The sequence below is a fragment of the Xyrauchen texanus genome, chromosome 32 (assembly GCF_025860055.1).
Source record: "Xyrauchen texanus isolate HMW12.3.18 chromosome 32, RBS_HiC_50CHRs, whole genome shotgun sequence".
NCBI lineage: Eukaryota > Metazoa > Chordata > Actinopteri > Cypriniformes > Catostomidae > Xyrauchen > Xyrauchen texanus.
Window position 1 is genome coordinate 28,095,633 of NC_068307.1, and position 24,521 is coordinate 28,120,153.

The following is a 24,521-nucleotide window of genomic DNA, read 5'->3' on the forward strand; positions in this document are numbered from 1 at the left end:
ATAACAAGTACGGATTGCTGTGATTTTAAAAGGCTTCAGAGATTGCCATTCCTGGGCGGAGTTATCCCATAGCGTCAGTTCACTCCATTCTGGCAACCAAGGTTACAGTCATAACTGGATGATTTTACTGAAGTCCAGGTTTACTGACGCAAAGAACCACAGGTGTCGTCATCACATTAACTATGTAAATGCTACACAAATATTTGACAACCAATAGGGTCCAAATAAGTTTTTGTCTCCAATTGAACACACCTATATCTGTTGTTCTATAAGACGTTTTGTGCTTGTGCAATCTTTCTTTAACTTGTTTGATATTTTGTTATAATGCAATGACATTCATACATTTTAAAGTGGCCCAATACATTTTTGAACAGTATATCTGTTGTTTGCTCGTTTAAAACCTAACAATCTTTCTGTGAAATGTTCTACTCATGCTATCTTTCCTTTAAATAAATTACAACTGCTTTGCTTTTTTTTTATTTTGTTATAAAATTGTATGGCATTTACATGGCTGATGTGTCCAAATTCTTTTAAGTTCGTTGAGGTGTAATTTCATACTTTACCACTAGACTGCATAACGTTAGAAAAACACATTTAGTTGCGTTTACTGCGTTTAGCTCATTATGTCCAGTTTTTCCAAAGAGGTTTACCTCACTGGTTAGCAAGACAAGTATAATCAAATAAGTTCGACTGCAAACAGTAATTGTTATCAAACGTTTGTTTGGTGTACACTTGTGTTGTTCCAGCAGGTTGCGCCGGAAGTTGCCTCTAGTAGTAACACGTCATATTCATGCGTCGGTCGCGCTCACCGTTGTGCTCACGCAGGACAGCTGAACTACAAACATGGTAAAATAAAAAAAACATATATTTTATTTAAAATTTGTATTATCATACCGGTGTTAGTTTAAAAGTGAAGAGTAATTCCATTGCTTTCTTCATTAATGTGAATGAACCTCCTGTAATGAGAATCGCAACTCTTGAGCACAGTAAATGTATCACTGTGACACATAACACGAGTTTATCCAAAAACAATATTTCATAGCAGACTTAAACAGATTATAACAGTGTTACACAGATCAGGAACATGGTAATGGCTGTAGAGTTTTAAAGCGTTGTCTGTTGTGCTTTTCCGGCTTAGAGCACAGGTAAAAAAAACAAGCCTGAATCTAGCTGACGAAGTTGCAGTTTCTTATGTTTATACATATACTATTACTGAAAATAAGAAAGACAGGCAAACTCTCACATATGTGATACATTTAGTTCTTTACATGTCTAAATTCCACATTCATAAATGCAAATTCCCAGGATCGAAACCACGTGTTCTAGTATTTAAATGGAAATGGTGCATTATTTCGATACAATTTTGCCCTCTAAGAAGCAAAAAGCTTCTCATTGTACAGGCATGTATTCTCTCCAAAGTCTTTATGTAATATTGTATACTTCCCACTAGAAGACCTAATTGTTAGGATCTAGTAGTACTGTATTTCTTTTTAATTAATAATAAATAAAAAAATGTCATGTAGTAAAATATGGAAAATATGTCATATCTTCACCATTCACATTAGTTTTATTTGAATACATTTGTTTAATTGTTTTTTAGGCTCGAAATGCAGAAAAGGCCATGTAAGTGTGATCTTTCATTGTCATACACCTGTTGGTTGATAGTAGGCTTGTGACAAAAATCATAAGTGTTGATTACTTGATATTGTAATTTTGATTTGTTGGATTTCCATTAAATTACTTGGAGCTAGGGTTCTGTGACCTCTTTGGGGCCCATGGCAGTACTGCAGGGGACTCACCAATTATTGTTTTATTTAAAAAAATATATATTTATCTATCTAATATATATATATATATATATTTTACCCATTACAGATTTACTACTTACTCAATGGGCATGTCTCATGTTACAATACCTAACCACTGAAAACAAAAAGGTGTAAAATCCAAATGTTGATGCATAGGCTCTGGGTTACTGACCAGAAGGTTGGGGGTTCAAGCCCCAGCACCAACAAGATGCCACTGTTGGGCCCTTGAGCAAGGCCTTTAACCCTTTCTGCTCCAGGGGTGCCGTATCATGGCTGACCCTGCACTCTGACCCCAGCTTAGCTGGGATATGTGAAAAACTAATAAATTTCACTGTATATATGCAAAAAACTGTGTGTATAATGTGTGACCAAAATAAAGGATTCTATTCTAGATCTATTGTAAATGGAATTTACCAAAAAAAAGAAAAGCTTGTAATCGAAATTTGTTTCCGATTAATTTTGCAGTCCTAATTTATAAGAGATTTACAAAACATTTGTGAAATATGCACACATTTTAATGATTGTTCTTATTTCTGTAGGACGGCATTGGCCAGGTTTCGTCAAGCCCAGCTTGAGGAAGGAAAGGTTAAGGTAAGGTTCATGCATTGCAGTATATAATGCTAACACTAACGTTATGAAATTGTCTATATCAATGCAATATCAGTTGATGTGTTCGTATGATATTTTCATAGGAAAGAAGACCGTTTCTCGCTTCTGAGTGTAATGAGTTACCCAAAGCAGAAAAGTGGAGAAGACAGGTAAGAAAATTTTTTAGTTTGACACTTTATTTTTTCTCAAATTGTTACATTTTAGATAAGCTTTTTGAAGTTTCTTTTCTAAAATACATTGGCAAGATGCTATGATATATGCACGTTAGTTAACTGAGAGAGACACTTAAAAAAATAAAATAAAGATTAGACCATATGCACATACTGCATACATGTGTATGCAGTATGTGCATATGGACTAATCTTTTTTTTAAAATTTTTTTAAGTGTCTCAGTTAACTCTCAGCCATGTACCTGTATCTTGAATTTTTGGTTTAACCACTATTTTTCTTGCTCTATTAGATCATCAGTGAGATTTCTAAGAAGGTAGCTCAGATTCAAAATGGTGAGAACATGCCAAGAATATTGCTTCTAAATTACAGTTAAGAGATGTAGATGTACACACCTCATGAGTCATTTAACTACTGGACTCTTGAAAATTTTTCTTTAGCTGGTTTAGGTGAATTTAAGATCCGTGATTTGAATGATGAAATCAACAAGCTACTTCGAGAGAAAGGACACTGGGAAGTCCGAATTAAGGAACTTGGAGGGCCTGATTATAGGGTAAGAATTTAAGTTGTATGTAAAAGTGTTTCAAGTTTTTCAAATTAGGGCCCTATGATTTCCGCGATGCGGAGAACACAGACGGAACCGTGGAATCCAGTCATAGAAACGTATCTCTCAAAATCCTGTTCCCTACCCCAAACTACCTTGGTTATAGTCCCGCTGGCATGAATTTATACTTCGAAGGAGGAGAATAATGGCGAATCAAGTCCCTGCCCTAAATTTGTTCTTGTTCAATAAGCAAATATTATAATTTTATAATAAGAAATGTTATAAGTGAATTTTATACTTGTCTTGCTGAATTTATTTATGAAAAATATTTAAATATATATGTTTATATTTTGCTGAATATTATTTATGAAAATAGTAGCCTAAACTAGGGCTGCAACTAATTATTATTTTAGTCATTGATTAATTGACGATTTTTTGAATATTCGGCGGTTATTACAACCAATATCTCTTAACAGATTATTCATCTTGTGTGCCAATTTATAAGGTTGTATTAAACGTGTTTACTAACAATAAAGAGGACATCATCTTTTAAAAATACCTCTAAAGGACATTCACTGAATTAAAGGGATTTTTTTTTTTTAAACTTAATGTTTAAGTTTAATTCAGTAAAGAAATTCACTGCAAAAAATCCTATTGTTATCAAGTGGTGGTGGCGTAGTGGGCTAAAGCACATAACTGTGAATCAGAAGGTTGCTGGTTCGATCCCCACAGCCACCATTGTGTCCTTGAGCAAGGCATTTAACTCCAGGTTGCTCCGGGGGGATTGTCCCTGTAATAAGGGCACTGTAAGTCGCTTTGGATAAAAGCGTCTGCCAAATGCATAAAGAATGTAAAGAATAAAGAAAGTGTTTTTGTCTTGTTTTCCATTTTAAAATGGTCTAAAAATACAAACCAGATACATTTACTTTAGAAGCAACGTATAAATATATTTATACTTGCTTTAAGAGAATGTCTCTTAAATACAAGTGTATTTTTTCACTTGGTTATACTTCTTGGATTTCAGTATAGAAAAAATATACTTATATTCAAGATCTACTCTCTAAAAGAAAGTCTGAATATCTTATATGCTGCTTCTCAAGTGAATGCATCTTTTTTTTTTTTTTTAAGGATTTTTATATATTTACAAATATTTGTATTTTTAATATTATATTCAACATTCTCGGATAACAATTTTTTTCTACCGTATAGCTGGAAAACATGCCATAACAAAAACTTATTTTGCTGCAGTGTACAATGGGCCAAAGACTACTGTCTCAAACTTTCTGTTCACTTCAATCCATCTTTAACTCACAAATAAACAAACTCTCTCATATTAATAAAGCTGTGTATTTTCTTCACGATAAGAAATGCACAGTGACATATATTATGATTCAATAAGTCGTGAGCCATAACGTTCTAATCTAGATGCGTTGAGCGTGCGTGCTCGATGGATTGGTGTCCCCGTGACCGTGTGTGCATCAGCCGGGTGCAGTTTCAATCTCTCCCCCTTAGATTGGGACATTCGCGCAACTCATAGAAGAGGTGCTGACTGCACAGAAAAATGCCAGTTTCGGAGTTTGTAGTTATTAGTGGTGCTTGCAAAGCATCACTATTGTAATCTCACATACTTATTAGTGGTGCTTGCAAAGCATCACTATTGTAATCTCACATACTTATTATTAGTGGTGCTTGCAAAGCATCACTATTGTAATCTCACATACTTATTATTAGTGGTGCTTGCAAAGCATCACTATTGTAATCTCACATACTTATTATTTTTATTTTTATTTTTATTAGTGGTGCTTGCAAAGCATCACTATTGTAATCTCACATACTTATTATTTTTATTTTTATTTTTATTTTTATATCTCTTAACAAAACTTCGGCACCTAACTCGTCCCACGACCGTTTGGCGTAGACCCACGAATGAGGTGTCAAATCGAACGGCCTATTGAGGACACGTGTGCTATGACTTTTATAAGCTGATCGGAGTACGGTATTTGCCCCAGGGGCAAAAAAGCGGCGAAAAATCCCATAGACTTAACATTGAGACAAACTTTGACGCGTCACAGCTCCAAGCTGAGGATTTCAGTAGAAACGTGTGATTTGCCACATTTGAAGAGGCTGGCAGGCTCTGTAAAAGCATACCTCAATATGGGGTAAAAGTTGCACCCCTGGGGGCAGGAGCTGCCCAAAAATGCCCCAATTGACTTATAATGGTGTAGGACGGCCCATGAAATGAAAAGGCATAGGGATTTGTATTGAACATAGCTCTGGATCACAGTGTCATAGAGACGAGGGGTGGGCTCATTTTACTCAGACGACCAATCGGTCTCTCAGGATCATTGTGAGGCTATCAAGCCACGCCCTAGCAACCATTAAGAGCACCTTAGCAACAAGTCCCATAGACTTCTATTGAAACAGATCAAAGGGATATCTCCGGATAGAAGTGTCATAGAAACACAAGGGTGGTCTCGTTTGACTCGGGACAGCAAACAGCCAATCATGCATCACCTCAACACTTCCTAGCCCCTCCCTAGCAACCATTGTTGAGAACCTTAACAACAAAAATCCATAGAGGGATATCTTCTATTCTGAATGTCACAGAGGCATGGGAGTTGGTTTCTATCATTCATACTGACAAGCAGCCTTTGGAGATTCATGATTGGCAGCTGCCAAGCCACTCCCTAGCAACTAAACAGAGTACCCTAGCAACCGTTTAGCAGTAACTATATCTCTGCACCAGAAAATCAGAAAGACTTCTGGGTTGATTTATTTCAATCAGGATGGCAAGGAGACTTGATAAGTATCACTATTTTAACTGCCTAGCAACCAGATGGGGTTACCCTAGCAACCGAGTAACAAATCACATATCTCTGCATCACAAAAACGTAGAGACTTCCGGGTTGACTTATTTCAATCAGGATGGCAAGGACACTTGATTAGTATCACTATGGTATCTGCCTAGCAACCAGATGGGCTTACCCTAGCAACCGAGTAACAAATCACATATCTCTGCATCACAAAAACATAGAGACTTCCGGGTTGACTTATTTCAATCAGGATGGCAAGGAGACTTGATAAGTATCACTATGTTAACTGCCTAGCAACCAGATGGGGTTACCCTAGCAACCGAGTAACAAATCACATATCTCTGCATCAGAAAAACGTAGAGACTTCCGGGTTGACTTATTTCAATCAGGATGGCAAGGACACTTCATTAGTATCACTATGGTAACTGCCTAGCAACCACATGAGCTTACCCTAGCAACCGAGTAACAAATCACATATCTCTGCATCAGAAAAACGTAGAGACTTCCGGGTTGACTTATTTCAATCAGGATGGCAAGGACACTTGATTAGTATCACTATGATTACTGCCTAGCAACCAGATGGGGTTACCCTAGCAACCGAGTAACAAATCACATATCTCTGCACCAGAAAATAGTACTGACTTCCGGGTTGATTTATTTCACTCAGGATGGCAAGGACACTTCATTACTATCACTATGGTAACTGCCTAGCAACCAGATGGGGTTACCCTAGCAACCGAGAAACAAAACACATATCTCGGCACCAGAAAAGAGTACAGACTTCCAGGTTGATTTATTTCAACCAGGATGGCAAGGACACTTCATTAGTATCAATATGGTAACTGCCTAGCAACCACATGGGGTTACCCTAGCAACCGAGTAACAAATCACATATCTCTGCATCAGAAAAACGTAGATACTTCTGGGTTGACTTATTTCAATCAGGATGGCAAGGACACTTCATTACTATCACTATGGTAACTGCCTAGCAACCAGATGGGGTTACCCTAGCAACCGAGTAACAAATCACATATCTCTGCACCAGAAAATAGTACTGACTTCCGGGTTGATTTATTTCACTCAGGATCGCAAGGACACTTGATTACTATCACTATGGTAACTGCCTAGCAACCAGATGGGGTTACCCTAGCAACCGAGAAACAAATCACATATCTCGGCACCAGAAAAGAGTACAGACTTCCGGGTTGATTTATTTCACTCAGGATCGCAAGGACACTTGATTACTATCACTATGGTAACTGCCTAGCAACCAGATGGGGTTACCCTAGCAACCGAGAAACAAATCACATATCTCGGCACCAGAAAAGAGTACAGACTTCGGGTTGATTTATTTCAACCAGGATGGCAAGGACACTTCATTAGTATCAATATGGTAAATGCCTAGCAACCAGATGGGGTTACCCTAGCAACCGAGTAACAAATCACATATCTCTGCACCAGAAAACACTACAGACTTCGGGTTGACTTATTTCACTCAGGATGGAAAGGAGCCATGTATTGTATTACCTTGGTAACTGCATAGCAACCACATGGGCTTACCCTAGCAACCGAGTAAAAAATCACATATTTCTGCACCAGAAAATCGTACAGACTTCTGGGCTGATTTATTTATGACCATAATTTTTTTTCTTTACAAGTTACAACATGCTGTTTGACGAGTTTTGCCACGGCAAGCACCACTCACATTTTCTTCAGGAAATGTACCTATCTAGTTTTTATTTTTATATCTCTTAACAAAACTTCGGCACCTAACTCGTCCCAGCACCGCTTGGCATAGACCCACGAATGAGGTGTCAAATCGAACGGCCTATTGAGGACACGTGTGCTATGACTTTTATAAGCGTATCGGGTACGGTATTTGCCCCAGGGGCAAAAAAGCGGCCGAAAAATCCCATTGACTTAACATTGAGACAAACTTTGACGCGTCACAGCTCCGAGCGAGGATTTCAGCAGAAACGTGTGATTTGCCACATTTGAAGAGGCTGGCAGGCTCTGTAAGAGCATACCTCAATATGGGGTAAAAGTTGCACCCCTGGGGGCAGGAGCTGACCAAAGTTGCCCCCATTGACTTACAATGGTGTAGGACGGCCCATGAAATAGGGATTTTTAATTAAACATAGCTCTGGATCACAGTGTCATAGAGACAAGGGGCCTGCCTCATTTTACTAAGACGACCAATCAGTCTCTCAGGATCATTGCAAAGCTATCAAGCCACGCCCTAGCAACCATTTAGAGGACCTTAGCAACAAGTCCCATAGACTTCTAATGAAAGAGATCAAAGGGATATCTCCGGCTAGAAGTGTCATACCAACACAAGGGTGGTCTCGTTTGACTCGGGGCAGCAAACAGCCAATCATGAATCACCTCAACACTTCCTAGCCCCTCCCTAGCAACTATTGTCGAGCACCTTAGCAACCAAAATCCATAGAGGGATATCTTCCATTCTGAATGTCACAGAGGCATGGGAGTTGATTTATGTCATTCATACTGACAAGCAGCCTTTGGAATTTCATGATTGGCAGCTGCCAAACCACTCCCTAGCAACTACACATAGTACCCTAGCAACCGAGTAACAAATCACATATCTCTACACCAGAAAATAGTACAGACTTCTGGGTTGATTTATTTCACTCAGGATGGCAAGGAAACTTGATTACTATCACTATGGAAACTGCCTAGCAACCAGATGGGGTTACCCTAGCAACCGAGTAACAAATCACATATCTCTGCACCAGAAAATAGTACAGACTTCGGGTTGACTTATTTCAATAAGGATGGCAAGGAGACTTCATTACTATCACTATGGTAACTGCCTAGCAACCAGATGGGTTTACCCTAGCAACCGAGTAACAAATCACATATCTCTGCATCAGAAAAACGTAGAGACTTCTGGGTTGATTTATTTATGACCATAATTTTTGTTCTTTTCAAGCATGCTATTTGATCGAGTTTTGCCACGGCAAGCACCACTCACATTTTCTTCAGGAAATGTACCTATCTAGTTTTTATTTTTATTTTTATTTTTATATCTCTTAACAAAACTTCGGCACCTAACTCGTCCCGCACCGTTTGGCGTAGACCCACGAATGAGGTGTCAAATCGAACGGCCTATTGAGGACACGTGTGCTATGACTTTTATAAGCGTATCGGGTACGCTTATTTGCCCCAGGGGCAAAAAAGCGGCCGAAAAATCACATAGACTTAACATTGAGACAAACTTTGACGCGTCACAGCTCCAAGCGAGGATTTCAGTAGAAACGTGTGATTTGCCACATTTGAAGAGGCTGGCAGGCTCTGTAAGAGCATACCTCAATATGGGGTAAAAGTTGCACCCCTGGGGGCAGGAGCTGCCCAAAAATGCCCCAATTGACTTATAATGGTGTAGGACGGCCCATGAAATGAAAAGGCATAGGGATTTGTATTGAACATAGCTCTGGATCACAGTGTCATAGAGACGAGGGGTGGGCTCATTTTACTCAGACGACCAATCAGTCTCTCAGGATCATTGTGAAGCTATCAAGCCACGCCCTAGCAACCATTAAGAGCACCTTAGCAACAAGTCCCATAGACTTCTATTGAAACATATCAAAGGGATATCTCCGGATAGAAGTGTCATAGAAACACAAGGGTGGTCTCGTTTGACTCGGGACAGCAAACAGCCAATCATGCATCAAATCAACACTTCCTAGCCCCTCCCTAGCAACCATTGTCGAGCACCTTAACAACCAAAATCCATAGAGGGATATCTTCCATTCTGAATGTCACAGAGGCATGGGAGTTGGTTTATATCATTCATACTGACAAGCAGCCTTTGGAGATTCATGATTGGCAGCTGCCAAGCTACTCCCTAGCAACTAAACAGAGTACCCTAGCAACCGTTTAGCAGTAACTATATCTCTGCACCAGAAAATCAGAGAGACTTCTGGGTTGATTTATTTCAATCAGGATGGCAAGGACACTTGATTAGTATCACTATGGTAACTGCCTAGCAACCAGATGGGGTTACCCTAGCAACCGAGTAACAAATCACATATCTCTGCATCAGAAAAACGTAGAGACTTCCGGGTTGACTTATTTCAATCAGGCTGGCAAGGACACTTGATTAGTATCACTATGGTAACTGCCTAGCAACCAGATGGGGTTACCCTAGCAACCGAGTAACAAATCACATATCTCTGCACCACAAAATAGTACAGACCTCTGGGTTGATTTTTTTTCATTCAGGATGGCAAGGACACTTTATTACTATCACTATGGTAACTGCCTAGCAACCAGATGGGGTTACCCTAGCAACCAAGTAACAAATCACATATCTCTGCACCAGAAAACATCACAGACCTCTGGGTTGATTTATTTCACTCAGGATGGCAAGGACACTTGATTACTATCACTATGGTAACTGCCTAGCAACCACATGGGGTTACCCTAGCAACCGAGTAACAAATCACATATCTCTGCACTAGAAAACAGTAGAGACTTCCGGGTTGACTTATTTTACTCAGGATGGCAAGGAGACTTCATTAGTATCACTATGGTAACTGCCTAGCAACCATATGGGGTTACCCTAGCAACCAAGTAACAAATCACATATCTCTGCATCAGAAAACGTAGATACTTCTGGGTTGGTTTATTTCAATCAGGATGGCAAAGACACTTGATTATGATCACTATGGTAACTGCCTAGCAACAAGGAGGGGTTACCCTAGCAACCGAGTAACAAATCACATATCTCTGCACCAGAAAATTGAAGAGAATTCTGGGTTGATTTATTTTAATCAGGATGGCCAGGAGACTTGATTAGTATCACTATGGTAACTGCCTAGAAACCAGATGGGGTTAACCTAGCAACCGAGTAACAAATCACATATCTTTCCACCAGAAATTTGTAGAGATTTCGGGTTGACTTATTTCACTCAGGATGGCAAGGAGACTTCATTACTATCACTATGGTAACTGCCTAGCAACCATATGGGGTTACCCTAGCAACCAAGTAACAAATCACATATCTCTGCATCAGAAAAACGTACAGACTTCTGGGTTGGTTTATTTCACTCAGGATGGCAAGGAGACCTGATTACTATCACTATGGTAACTGCCTAGCAACCAGATGGGGTTACCCTAGCAACCGAGTAACAAATCACATATCTCTGCACTACAAAACAGTAGAGACTTCGGGTTGACTTATTTTACTCAGGATGGCAAGGACACTTCATTAGTATCACTATGGTAACTGCCTAGCAACCATATGGGGTTACCCTAGCAACCAAGTAACAAATCACATATCTCTGCATCAGAAAAACGTAGATACTTCTGGGTTGGTTTATTTCAATCAGGATGGCAAAGACACTTGATTATGATCACTATGGTAACTGCCTAGCAACAAGGAGGGGTTACCCTAGCAACCAAGTAACAAATCACATATCTCTGCACCAGAAAATTGAAGAGAATTCTGGGTTGATTTATTTTAATCAGGATGGCCAGGAGACTTGATTAGTATCACTATGGTAACTGCCTAGCAACCAGATGGGGTTACCCTAGCAACCGAGTAACAAATCACATATCTCTGCATCACAAAAACATAGAGACTTCCGGGTTGACTTATTTCAATCAGGATGACAAGGACACTTCATTAGTATCACTATGGTAACTTCCTAGCAACCACATGGGCTTACCCTAGCAACCGATTAACAAATCACATATCTCTGCATCAGAAAAACGTAGAGACTTCGGGTTGACTTATTTCACTCAGGATGGCAAGCACACTTGATTAGTATCACTATGGTAACTGCCTAGAAACCAGATGGGGTTACCTTAGCAACCGAGTAACAAATCACATATCTCTGCACCAGAAAATAGTACAGACCTCTGGGTTGATTTATTTCACTCAGGATGGCAAGGACACTTGATTAGTATCACTATGGTAACTGCCTAGCAACCAGATGGGGTTACCCTAGCAACCGAGTAAGAAATCACATATCTCTGCACCAGAAAACACTACAGACTTCGGGTTGACTTATTTCACTCAGGACGGAAAGGAGCCATGTGTTGTATTACCTTGGTAACTGCATAGCAACCACTTGGGCTTACCCTAGCAACCGAGTAACAAATCACATATTTCTGCACCAGAAAATCGTACAGACTTCTGGTTTGATTTATTTATGACCACAATTTTTGTTCTTTTCAAGTTATAGCATGCTGTTTGACGAGTTTTGCCACGACAAGCACCACTCACATTTTCTTCAGGAAATGTACCCATCTAGTTTGCATTATTATCTTCCATATTATTTTAACTTTAATAAAGCTATAAAGCATTAAATATAACTGCAGTTAAGATGTAACTCCGGGTTGTTTCCTTTAAAGGGCTCCGGCTCTGCTTATTCCACAACGAGAGTGCTTCTGTATTTACTTGCCTGATCTTTTGTAAAGCTGCTTTGAAACGATGTGTGTTGTGAAAGGTGTTATACAAACAAAATTGACTTGACTTATTTTGTTTTGTGAATTATGATTCCCTCATACTTTGACCTGAAGCTGTGAAAGTTTAGAGTGCATCTGGACTGTGGGCTGTGTAATTCTTCTCCTCAGTCAGGCGCGAACTGCAGTGCTGCTCTCATGTGTCATCATTACAGTTTCATATAATCTCATGTTACATTAAATGAGATCAAACAACTATTCGACAATGAACATTTTTGTTGACAATTTTTTATTGTCAACGTTGTCGATAACATTGACTAACTGTTTCAGCCCTATGCTAAACACATTTAGAAACTTTAACTACAACTGACACAGTTGTAATACAAAGTTTAAGAGATTCTAACTGTAGATTAGCATATTTAACATGAAATTGCAACATTTTTCTCTAAATATCACAGGTATGGTTACTGCTGTAAAACCGTGAACTGTTTTCAATTTCAGTTTTCAAACTGCACAAATGCTGAGATGGTCCACACTGATAAATCAGCAGCACTGTAAAAATGACTTAATTGAAACATAAGCTCCAATTAAACCTCCTAGCTTGCTCAGATGAGAAGCATATTTAACTTATACATTGGCGGACAAATTTTTGGAATAATGTACAGATTATGTTGTTTCAGAAGGAAATTGGTACTTTAATTCAGCAAAATGGCATTCAACTGATCACAAAGAATAGTCAGGACATTACTGGTGTAAAAAAACAGCATCACTATTTGAGTCATTTTTGATCAAATCCATTTCCAGAAGCCATCACTCCAACACCTTATCCTTGAGTAATCATGCTAAATTGCTAATTTGTTACTAGAAAATCACTTGCCATTATATCAAACACATCTTAAAGTAATTTGGTTCGTTAAACAAGCTTAAAATACCTCTTCCTGCTCCTCTTTGTTTTTCCAGCACTGCTCTGGACTTAATATAAGCCTTTCTCAATTTACAACTTCATGGTCCACTATGCCAAATATAAATTTATCAACACCACAGAGAGAAATTGCTGTCTCTTCCCTTCATACTATCTGACACCGACTAGCAATATTAAGTAGCATTTCTTGGTTCATGGCTGTGGCGTACACTAAATTCTATTTAGTAAAAAAAAAAAAAAAAAAAGGATGAGCCCTTTAGCCCCGGTGGCCTTTGGTGTCGCAAGTCTTTGCAACCTATGTTACTTGCTAGTGAGCGTTCCTACTGCTGCAGCCACTCTAAACATTATATGTGGACTGCACAACTGGCCATAATAGCCTTTTAAATGCTTATTACAGATGATACTGCCAATAAAAATAAGATATCATTCTAATTTGACAATGAATCAGTTGTCTTGTCTCTAAAAATTAACATTCTCCACGAGAGAGCATTCTTATATATTCTGAATGCATCATATCATGACATTATGTCAATATATGAATCAAACTCACTCAGAAAGCTGACACTGTTTTCCATGCATCATTTTATTAGCTCAACAATTTATTAAATAACTATTTATAACATGTATTTGGTTACAGACAAATGATATAGAACAGTGAAATCGCTCACAGAAACTTCTCAGTCTTGCCTGCAATTGTCTCCAATATCCTCACTCACAGCAAAAACTGTAAACTACTCCCAGAAACAATACAGAGCAGGTGGCGCAGATGTAAATACTTGTAAATAGAACTGCAATCTGGGCATCCCAAAATTTTGAACCAAATTTTCAAAGGATCTCAACACTCCACTCCACTCTTATATAGCAGATCCACTCAAAGGGGAAAAGGGGACTTGTTACATAATTTGGTGTTCAGCCATCTGCTCGAGGCAATGTTTTAATAAATGTCAGAATCAAACACTACGGTTAGTTTGATAGGCTTTGCAATGGGAAAATATGGGCCAGAAATTCCTGTTCAATACAAAACCAGGGAGGGGCTCTCTCAGGTGGAAGAGACTAATGTGCCAAATGTCTGAGACCAAATGCATAATAATAAAACAAAATCTTGGTTAAGCCTAGCCCACCTTTGTCAATTGGCCTATGTAACTTTTTGAAATGTAAATTGGGATGCTAACCATTCCAAATGAAGGTCTTTGATATGCTTTCAAATTGCTTGAAATAAGAGAGGGGAACATCTTCAGGGAGAGATTGTAACGCCTTTTTAAGGTAGTTAAATTTTGGAATCCAATTTATTTTTTAAAAACAACCTTCACAGTCATAAATAAATGTAATGAAGTCCACCTTCCCACATCGCTCAAACATTTTTATTAAGGGGTCAAAATTAACTCTTAAATTTGCTGGGAATAAAATGCCCAAATACTTAATGCCCTGTTTGGGCCACTGAAAGGCAACTGGTTAAAAAGCTGTTACTGGGCAGAGCCAAAGCTTTGTGTTTAGACCAATTTACTCTATCCTGAGAAATTAGAAAAGGAATTAATAATTCTGTGGAGGCTAGAGCTGGGTTTCGAGTTTGATATCGGCATCGAGCCTGGTGAAATGTAGCCACACTTGTGACACTTAGGCACAGACCGAATTGCCTCTAAACAATCGAGTATAAAAAATGTCTTGTCGTTCGGTACCAAATTTTGATACCTAAAGGGTTCATCTCATCAACATCAGTGATAAGCCTGTAGCATGCTAGATGTGCCAAAATCTAAAAGTGCCGGTGATTGTCTGTTTAGGCATCAAGGATAAACACTTGTTTATGCCGGTTAAGCCCAGAGACGTGGCTCACACGTGAGGCTGTAGTGTGTATGCGTAGTGTGTAAGATGTGGAAAAGATCACAAGTGTGGCTACATTTCACCAGGCTCAATGCCAACAGCGCGCAATGCAATATTTGTGACAAGATAATTGCTGACAAGACCGGCAATACAACAAATCTGATGAAGCACTTGACAGTGCATGGAATAAACTTAAGAGCAGAAAGTTGCTCCGTGTTCGACTGCAAGAAGACCAAGTGCAGGCATCCTCTCAGCATCCTCCTGCCACAGAGCTTCCTTCAACATGCCCACACTAGTCCTCCTCCAAAACTACTGATGAATGCAGTGGTGCTATGACTGGTAACGTAGGTTTACGTTTCGCAAACAAACCAACAAACAAAATCGGCTTACTTGTAGTGGTACATGTTTGCGTACTTGTTAAATTAACGTTTCTGTGCGTGGTGACATTGTTCTATAAACTGGGACCTACGTAACATTAGATATTGTTTGGATGTATGGCTATAGCTAGCTAAATCGATGCTAAAAATGCTTTACAGTTGATTAACTGATCAAGTTTAACTGATCTTGTTAAACCGTACTTTAGGGTTGACTGAAGTAACAGTTTAGCTTTCTTGTTTTGTTTTTTTCCCTCTTCCCATTAATGTTATAGCCTCTGCCACTGCTGACCCTGGTATGAGGAAACCAGAAGGCTCTACGGATGAGTCTTTGAGTCTGTAAAAAAAAAAAAAATTCAACAAACTGAAAAAAATAAAACCAAAAAAAGTTTTTTTTGAGGTAATACTTGTAATCTTGTTAAAATGGATTTCATGAAATTGGTATCGAAAAAAAACTATAGTTTAGGAACTGAAGGATACCCAGTCCTAGTGGAGGCAAGGCATAGATGTAGTGGGGTTGGAGACGAATAATAAAATATCATCAGCGTAAAGCAAAAGCTTATGCACCATATCTCCCGCCACCACCCCTGGAAAATCATCTTCCCTTCTTATCGCGGCTGCTAATGGTTCTTGGGCAAGAGAGAACAATAATGAGGAAAGAGGGCAACCCTGCTGGGTGCCCCTATCCAGAATAAAGTAATTTTAAATGAATCAATTTGTTTGTACCGCTGCTACCGGGTGTCTATAAAGTAACTTAATCCATCCAATAAAAGTATTCCCGAACCCATATATTTCCAAAATCTTAAAAAGATAATCCCATTCTACCATATCAAACGCCGGCTTCAAGTGAGATGGCAGCGACCGGAGTCAGTGACCACATGATATTGATGAAACGCCTTATGTTTTCAGAAGAGCTGCTGCCCTGAATAAACCCCACCTGATCTATACAGTCAGGTCCATAAATATTGGGACATGGACACAATTCTAATCTTTTTGGCTCTATACACCACCACAATGGATTTGAAATGAAACAAACAAGATGTGCTTTAACTGCAGACTTTCAGCTTTAATTTGAGGGTATTTACATCCAAATCAGGTGAACGGTGTAGGAATTACAACCGTTTGTATATGTGCCTCCCACTTTTTAAGGGACCAAAAGTAATGGGACAATTGGCTGCTCAGCTGTTCCATGGCTAGGTGTGTGTTATTTCCTCATTATCCCAATTACAAGGAGCAGATAAAAGGTGCAGAGTTAATTTCAAGTGTGCTATTTGCATTTGGAATCTGTTGCTGTCAACTCTCAATATGAGATCCAAAGAGCTGTCACTATCAGTGAAGCAAGTCATCATTAGGCTGAAAAATCAAAACAAACCCATCAGAGAGATAGCAAAAACATTAGGTGTGGCCCAATCAACTGTTTGGAACATTCTTAAAAAGAAAGAACGCACTGGTGAGCTCAGCAACACCAAAAGACCCGGGAAGACCACGGAAAACAACTGTGGTGGATGACCGAAGAATTCTTTCCCTGGTGAAGAAAACACCCTTCACAACAGTTGGCCAGATCAAGAACACTCTCCAGGAGGTAGGCGTATGTGTGTCAAAGTCAACAATCAAGAGAAGACTTCACCAGAGTGAATACAGAGGGTTCACCACAAGATGTAAACCATTGGTGAGCCTCAAAAACAGGAAGGCCAGATTAGAGTTTGCCAAACAACATCTAAAAAAGCATTCACAGTTCTGGAACAACATCCTATGGACAGATGAGACAAAGATCAACTTGTACCAGAGTGATGAGAAGAGAATGGAGAAGGAAAGCAACTGTTCATGATCCAAAGCATACCACCTCATCAGTGAAGCATGGTGGTGGTAGTGTCATGGCGTGGGCATGTATGGCTACCAATGGAACTGGTTCTCTTGTATTTATTGATGATGTGACTGCTGACAAAAGCAGCAGGATGAATTCTGAAGTGTTTCGGGCAATATTATCTGCTCATATTCAGCCAAATGCTTCAGAACTCATTGGACGGCGCTTCACAGTACAGATGGACAATGACCCGAAGCATACTGCGAAAGCAACCAAAGAGTTTTTTAAGGGAAAGAAGTGGAATGTTATGCAATGGCCAAGTCAATCACCTGACCTGAATCCGATTGAACATGCATTTCACTTGCTGAAGACAAAACTGAAGGGAAAATGCCCCAAGAACAAGCAGGAACTGAAGACAGTTGCAGTAGAGGCCTGGCAGAGCATCACCAGGGATGAAACCCAGTGTCTGGGATGTCTATGCGTTCCAGACTTCAGGCTGTAATTGACTGCAAAGGATTTGCAACCAAGTATTAAAAAGTGAAAGTTTGATTTATGATTGTTAATCTGTCCCATTACTTTTGGTACCTTAAAAAGTGGGAGGCACATATACAAACTGTTGTAATTCCTACACCGTTCACCTGATTTGGATGTAAATACCCTGAAATTAAAGCTGAAAGTCTGCAGTTAAAGCACATCTTGTTCGTTTCATTTCAAATTCATTGTGGTGGTGTATAGAGCCAAAAAGATTAGAATTGTGTCGATGTCCCAATATTTATGGACCTGACTGTATATATGAGATGTCATAACTTAACTCAATCGGTTAGACTGAATTTTAGTATTACAACTTGAATCTGCACAGACAATGAAGCGAATAAACAGGTTAAAATAGTAAACTAAGTTATGCACTAGTCAGAATGCGTAACTTGCATTGTGAATATGCTGTGTCCTTAAAATGCGCTACACATAACGCTATATCCTAAACTGTCAAAACAAACTTCTAAAAAGTAGCTAATACTTCAGTATATTCTGTTATTTCAGGTTTTCAGAACAGTTTTGGTGGAGTGGTGGTGGCGTAGTGGGCTAAAGCACATAACTGTTAATCAGAAGGTCGCTGGTTCGATCCCCACAGCCACCACCATTGTGTCCTTGAGCAAGGCACTTAACTCCAGGTTGCTCCGGGGGGATTTGGATAAAAGCGTCTGCCAAATGCATAAATGTAAATGTTTTATCTTGTTGTTTAATCTGATTCATGTTGAAATAATTGTAAGTAGTTTATACATTTTTCAAAAAATTTATATTTGGTTGAAGTTTGGCCTGCTATAGTTTGATGCATGTTTTTGTCATTTTACACGAGAAAAGAAAACAAGAAAGAAAACTTAGCTCTTCAAGCCATTTCATGTGGACTAACTGGATGATTACTAATGGATGTAAAGTTTTTAAATCTTATTGTCAAAAATCATTCTTGAAATGTTATTGTGTTTACTACATGTAGCTCTATCTCTTTACATTTGAACAGAGTTTCATACATGGGAACATGGTTTGATTTTTATTTTATTTTTTACATTTAACAGCGAGTAGGGCCAAAGATGCTGGACCATGAGGGTAAAGAGGTACCAGGAAACAGAGGATACAAGTATTTTGGTGCAGCAAAAGACTTACCTGGAGTCAGAGAGCTGTTTGAAAAAGAACGTAAGTTCAGTGACATTATATCTGATTGTGGTTTCTATGCTCTCCTTTACTTATTTTTTTTTCAGTGCTGTATATTTATCAGTGTGAACCTTGGAGATATTTTTTGCTGTTCAGTGCTCACATAACACAGAATTTTCTTTTGATATTTTGGTTTCTTCGCTGTAAAATATAGTATTTACCATCCTGTTTGGCTGTAGCATAATGCTGCTTGCACATGCAGACAAAAGTTTTCACTCAGAAATTGTAATTCAACAATAATTTCACACTTATATTTAGGAAGGATAAAACCCAGAACTTAGACTACAAAATCAGAATTTAGACCACACATACAAATGACTAACTCTGGGTAGAGTTGGTTTGGGTAATGCCTCAATAATCTAGATTAACCAATATTAGAATGAAGGTTTGAACGATTCTGGTGGAAATTTTGTTTTGGAACCTTTTCTTTACGTATTTGAACACAATTAGTGATGAATGAGACTCGATAGCCATATTTCCACTATCGGGCCAGTGTGAGCCAGGGCAATCAACTGGCCAGCCAGGGCTGATAGCCTCAGACCTTGAGCTGTGAGACCAAAATTGATCTGGATTCCCGCCATCGGACCAATAGCCCCACAGTGTTGCCCTAAAACCCATCCTGATGCCAACGTCACGCACCCCACCCATTTCATAAGCCAGAGGGAAGCTAAAGATGATGTATCAGACACTGGAATTGGAATTGCAAATGCACTTAGCTGTTGGCCCAGAGGAGGCACGATGAAGCCCCGGAAGTGATGGTGGGAACGCAACTAGCCCTGGCATGCACTAGCATGTCCTCATTTGGCCCGGTAATGGAAACATGGCTACTGTGAGTGTGTCTGGTACATATCTACTTGAAATTTAGCTCTTGGTTTTTCCATTGCAGCTGTACCACCCCCGAGAAAAACACGAGCTGAGCTGATGAAGGACATAGATGCAGAGTATTATGGCTATAGAGATGAGGACGATGGTGCTTTAGTACCTTTGGAACAGGAATATGAGAAACAAGGTGGGTAAAAGTTTTGTTTTACAACTCAAATGTATAGCTGATCATAATGGTTATGGCCACTTGATGATGATGATGATGATGATGATGATGATTATAATTATTTTCATCCTTTTAGGCTGAAATTTAAATCTAGTAATATGAGGGCTAATGTTTTCTAATTCTAGGTTGTTACAGATACTGATTTTGCTCTTATTTGTTCTGTCTGATCACATCAACTTGCAATTAAAAAGAGGCTGATCAATGTTTGTTTTAATAAAATTAAGGCGAAGTGTGTTGTGCGCTAATACAGTGGGTTTCAAACAGGTTTCCATTTGTTTCCAAACAATGAGGATTTAGATGAGGGAAAAGTAGTAGCAGTATTTGTTTTATTTAGAAAAAGCTTATAATAGTACATGGAGGTTATGGCATTCTATTCTAGAAAAAAGATTTGTACAATATGGGTTTCAGGGGATGTCTACCCATTTTTATTTCCAATTTTTTATCTATTAGTTTTTCGTGGTCGAGTAAGAAACATGCTATCTGAATTGCAATCAGGAGTGCCCCAAGGAAGTAGACTTTCAGTAACTCTCTTTTAGCATTAAAATTAACGGGATTGTAAGTGTTATGGGGCCAAATATATTCCGTAGCCTGTATGTAGATGATGTGTGCATTTGTTATAAAAGCAAAAACATTAACTTAATTGTGAAAAATGTGTGTGTGCATTTTTGTATTTTGCGATCTATGCAGCTCAAGCCAGAACTCTTTTTGGAATGGGAACCTATAAAAGTCATAAAGGAGACAAAATTCTTAGGACTTACTTTCGATTATAAACTATCCTTCATCCCTCATATCAAAATGCTGCGGAATAGATGCTTCAAAGCAATGGATATTATAAAAGTGTTGGCAAGGATCAAATGGGGTGCAGATTGTGAAGTACTCTTGAGAATATATAGAACACTTATTCGATAAAAAATGGACTATGGGAGCGCAGTTTATGGATCTGCCAGGAAGTCGTATATTAAAATGTTGGACACAGTACATCATACAGGATTGAGACTTGCACTTGGAGCATTTAGGACCTCTCCAATCCAAAGCTTATATACGGAAGCAAGAGAACCATCACTATGTAACAGAAGGCTGAAATTGTCCCTTAACTATGCAGTTTAACTAAAAGTGTCGTGGAATATCGCGATGAATCTCTCTAAGTTGTAAGAAAACTCTCGGAGTCTTGAGTTCCAGATGCCAAAATTGTAGTTTATTGAACACCAACAAACATGAGACCGGCCAGCTGTCCGTTCTGACTGTCTTAGTCCAAAACCTCCTCTTCTATACATTTTGTTATCTGGCATTACCTCATTTCTGTGCCCCTTTGTTATTTTTGTAACCAATGGATACTATTTGCCACCATTATCTCACAGAGCCTTTTGATATCTTTTTACTGGTAGAAAGTTGGCTTTAGTCTATCTTCAAGGTCCTTAGTCTCATTATTTTGTTACAGCTGGGTGCTCTTTGTGGCCTCTGCAGCAACAACAATTTTAGTAACCTCATATGCTCTCTCTTGGGTCACACAAAGGCCAGGAAACTCATATAAGTATTTTGATATATAAGAAACATACTAGAATATTGAAAAATATACTATAAAAGCTAATGAAAGTAACCCAGTGTGGCAGCGGGGGCGTGGTCAAGCGCCCGTCCGGGAGAGAAAAGCGGTAAGGGTGCTCACACCTGAGCTAAATTATGTCTAACACCTGTCTCTAATTGCAGTAGAGCGAGGAGAGCGGATAAAAAGCCAGCAGCCACAGAGCAGAGGGAGACGGACGTACAGCAACCCAGCGTTTCTGTGCTTACGTGTGTGTGTGCACATTATAAAAAAACAATTAAAAAGGCTTACCTTGTGCCAGACCCCCTGTTTTCCTGTCCTCCTTGAGAAAGTCACTACACTGGTGCTGAAACCCGGGAGAAATTGATGATGGAACAGAGTCGCCCCATAGAGTCCTCCCAGCTGACGGAAGTCCTCCAGTCCCTCGCGACACTCCATCAGAGCCACCAACAATCCCTGCTTGAGCTCCGGCAAGACCAGGATCGTCGGTTCTTCGAGATCATGCGGGCTCAAGCAGAGGACCAGCACGCCAGATGATCCAGAGGCATTCATCGATCTGTTCGAACGATCGGCGGAAATTTGGGGGTGGCCCCAAGACCAGTGGGCAGCCCGTCTAGTCCCTCTGTTGTCCGGGGAAGCACAGCTCGCGGCGCAACAGCTGCCGGCAACAAGCCTCCTGGCTTATCCTGATCTGAGGAGAGCCATCTTGCAATGGGTTGGTCGGAGTCCCGAAGAAAGTCGCCAGCTCTTCCGGGCCTTGAAGCTCGATAAATCCGACCGCCCGTTTGCGTTCGCCCAGCGGCTCCGTGAACGGAAAACACTTCTCCGTCTAATAGCCCGTTTCTATTGGCCGGGCATTGGCGGTGACGTCCGCAGGTGGTGTGCGGCGTGCCGTGAATGTCAGCTGGTAAACCCACCGGCCACCCCAAAAGCGCCATTGCGCCCTCTACCGTTAATCGAGGTCCCCTTCGAAAGAATTGGGATGGACCTCGTCGGGCCATTAGAACGGTCAGCACGCGGACATCGCTTCGTGTTAGTCCTAGTGGATTACGCGACGTGATATCCGGAAGCAGTGCCTCTGAGCAACATCTCCGCACGTAGTGTTGCAGGGGCACTCTTCAAGATAATCTCCGGGTGGGGATTCCGAAAGAAATCCTCACCGATCAAGGCACGACTTTTATGTCACGAACACTTCGCGAACTTTACGAGCTCTTGGGCATCAAATCGATTCAGCACTAGCGTTTACCATCCTCAGACAGATGGCCTAGTGGAACGATTTAATAAAACGCTCAAGAACATGATTCGTAAATTCGTACACGATGACGCTAGGAATTGGGATAAGTGGCTAGACCCCTGTTGTTTGCAGTACGAGAGGTCCCGCAAGCCTCCACCGGGTTCTCCCCGTTTGAGCTGCTGTACGGGCGACGCCCGCGGTGTCCTTGGCGTCATCCGCTGGCGTGGGAGGAGGACCTTCTAACAGTAAAAATGAAATTCAGTTCGTTCTCGATCTTAGAGCAAAACTCCACACACTGGGGCAACTAACACAGGAGAATTTGCTCCAAGCTCAAGAACGCCAACGCCGGCTGTATGACAGGGGTGCTCGGCTACGGGAATTTGCACCGGGAGATAAGGTACTCGTATTACTCCCAACATCGAGCTCTAAATTACTCGCCAAGTGGCAAGGACCCTTTGAGGTCACACGACGAGTGGGGATCTCGATTATGAGGTTAGACGTACCGATAGAGGGCGCGACGCCAAATTTATCACCTCAACCTCCTGAAATTATGGAGGGAGGAGGCGGCCTCTGTGACGCTGGCCACGGTAGTTCCGGAGAGGGCGGAGCTCGGACCGGAGATAAACAAAAACTATAATCTCAACACTCCGGTTCCTTGTGGAGACCAACTCTCACCGCGGCAGCTCACAGAGGTTTCTGAATTACAAAAAGAATTTGCGGACGTGTTTTCCCCTCTACCGGGCCGCACAAACATCATACAGCACCACATCGAGACCGAGCCGGGCGTGGTGGTGCGTTGCCGCCTCTATCGCTTACCCGAACATAAAAAGAAAATAGTACGGGAGATATGGGCGTAATAGAGGAATCCCACAGTGATTGGTCCAGCCCGGTTGTTCTTGTTCCCAAGAGTGATGGGTCTGTTCGAGTCTGTGTGGATTACAGAAAAGTCAACGCGGTGTCTAAATTTGACGCGTACCCAATGCCCCGTGTTGATGAACTGCTCGATCGGTTAGGTACTGCTCGATTTTATTCGACCTTGGATTTAACGAAGGGTTATTGGCAGATCCCCTTGACACCAATGTCCCGTGAGAAAACAGCCTTCACTACGCCGTTTGGATTACACCAATTTGTGACGCTTCCTTTCGGTTTGTTTGGGGCACCAGCCACGTTTCAGCGACTCATGGATCGGATCCTCAGACTGCACACCGCGTACGCCGCTGCCTATTTAGATGATATTATCATTTACAGCAATGATTGGCAGCGGCACATGCAACATCTGAGGGCCGTCCTGAGATCGCTGCGGCGGGCGGGCTCACCGCAAACCCCAAGAAGTGCGTGGTTGGGCGTGTGGAGGTACGGTATCTGGGGTTCCACTTGGGTCATGGCCAGGTGCGTCCCCAAATTGATAAGACCGTGGCGATTGCGACTTGCCCTAGACCTAAGACCAAAAAGGGGTGAGGCAGTTCCTGGGGCTGGCTGGCTATTACAGAAGATTTGTACCCAATTATTCGGACGCCACCAGCCCGCTGACTGACCTCACTAAAAGGGGGCTCCAGATCCGGTCCAATGGTCAGAGCAGTGCCAACAGGCGTTCACGCAGGTTAAAGCTGCACTTTGTGGGGGCCGCTTTGCATGCACCTGACTTCTCTCTCCCTTTGTATTGCAGACGGACGCTTCAGACAGAGGGCTGGGGGCCGTAC

General features: G+C 40.6%; 1 protein-coding gene across 1 annotated transcript in view; it reads left to right on the forward strand.

Annotated features, from left to right (window-relative positions):
• The first annotated feature begins 781 nt into the window (after positions 1-781).
• The window catches only part of LOC127626129 (pre-mRNA-splicing factor ISY1 homolog), a 45,861-nt gene continuing 22,121 nt past the window's right edge, over positions 782-24,521 (forward strand). The window contains exons 1-8 of the mRNA XM_052101703.1: positions 782-846; positions 1,601-1,623; positions 2,348-2,399; positions 2,501-2,566; positions 2,878-2,920; positions 3,026-3,138; positions 18,864-18,981; positions 19,886-20,008. Coding sequence (XP_051957663.1) covers positions 844-846; positions 1,601-1,623; positions 2,348-2,399; positions 2,501-2,566; positions 2,878-2,920; positions 3,026-3,138; positions 18,864-18,981; positions 19,886-20,008 — 541 coding nt within the window. The 5' untranslated portion in view covers positions 782-843. The remainder of the gene's footprint in view (positions 847-1,600; positions 1,624-2,347; positions 2,400-2,500; positions 2,567-2,877; positions 2,921-3,025; positions 3,139-18,863; positions 18,982-19,885; positions 20,009-24,521) is intronic.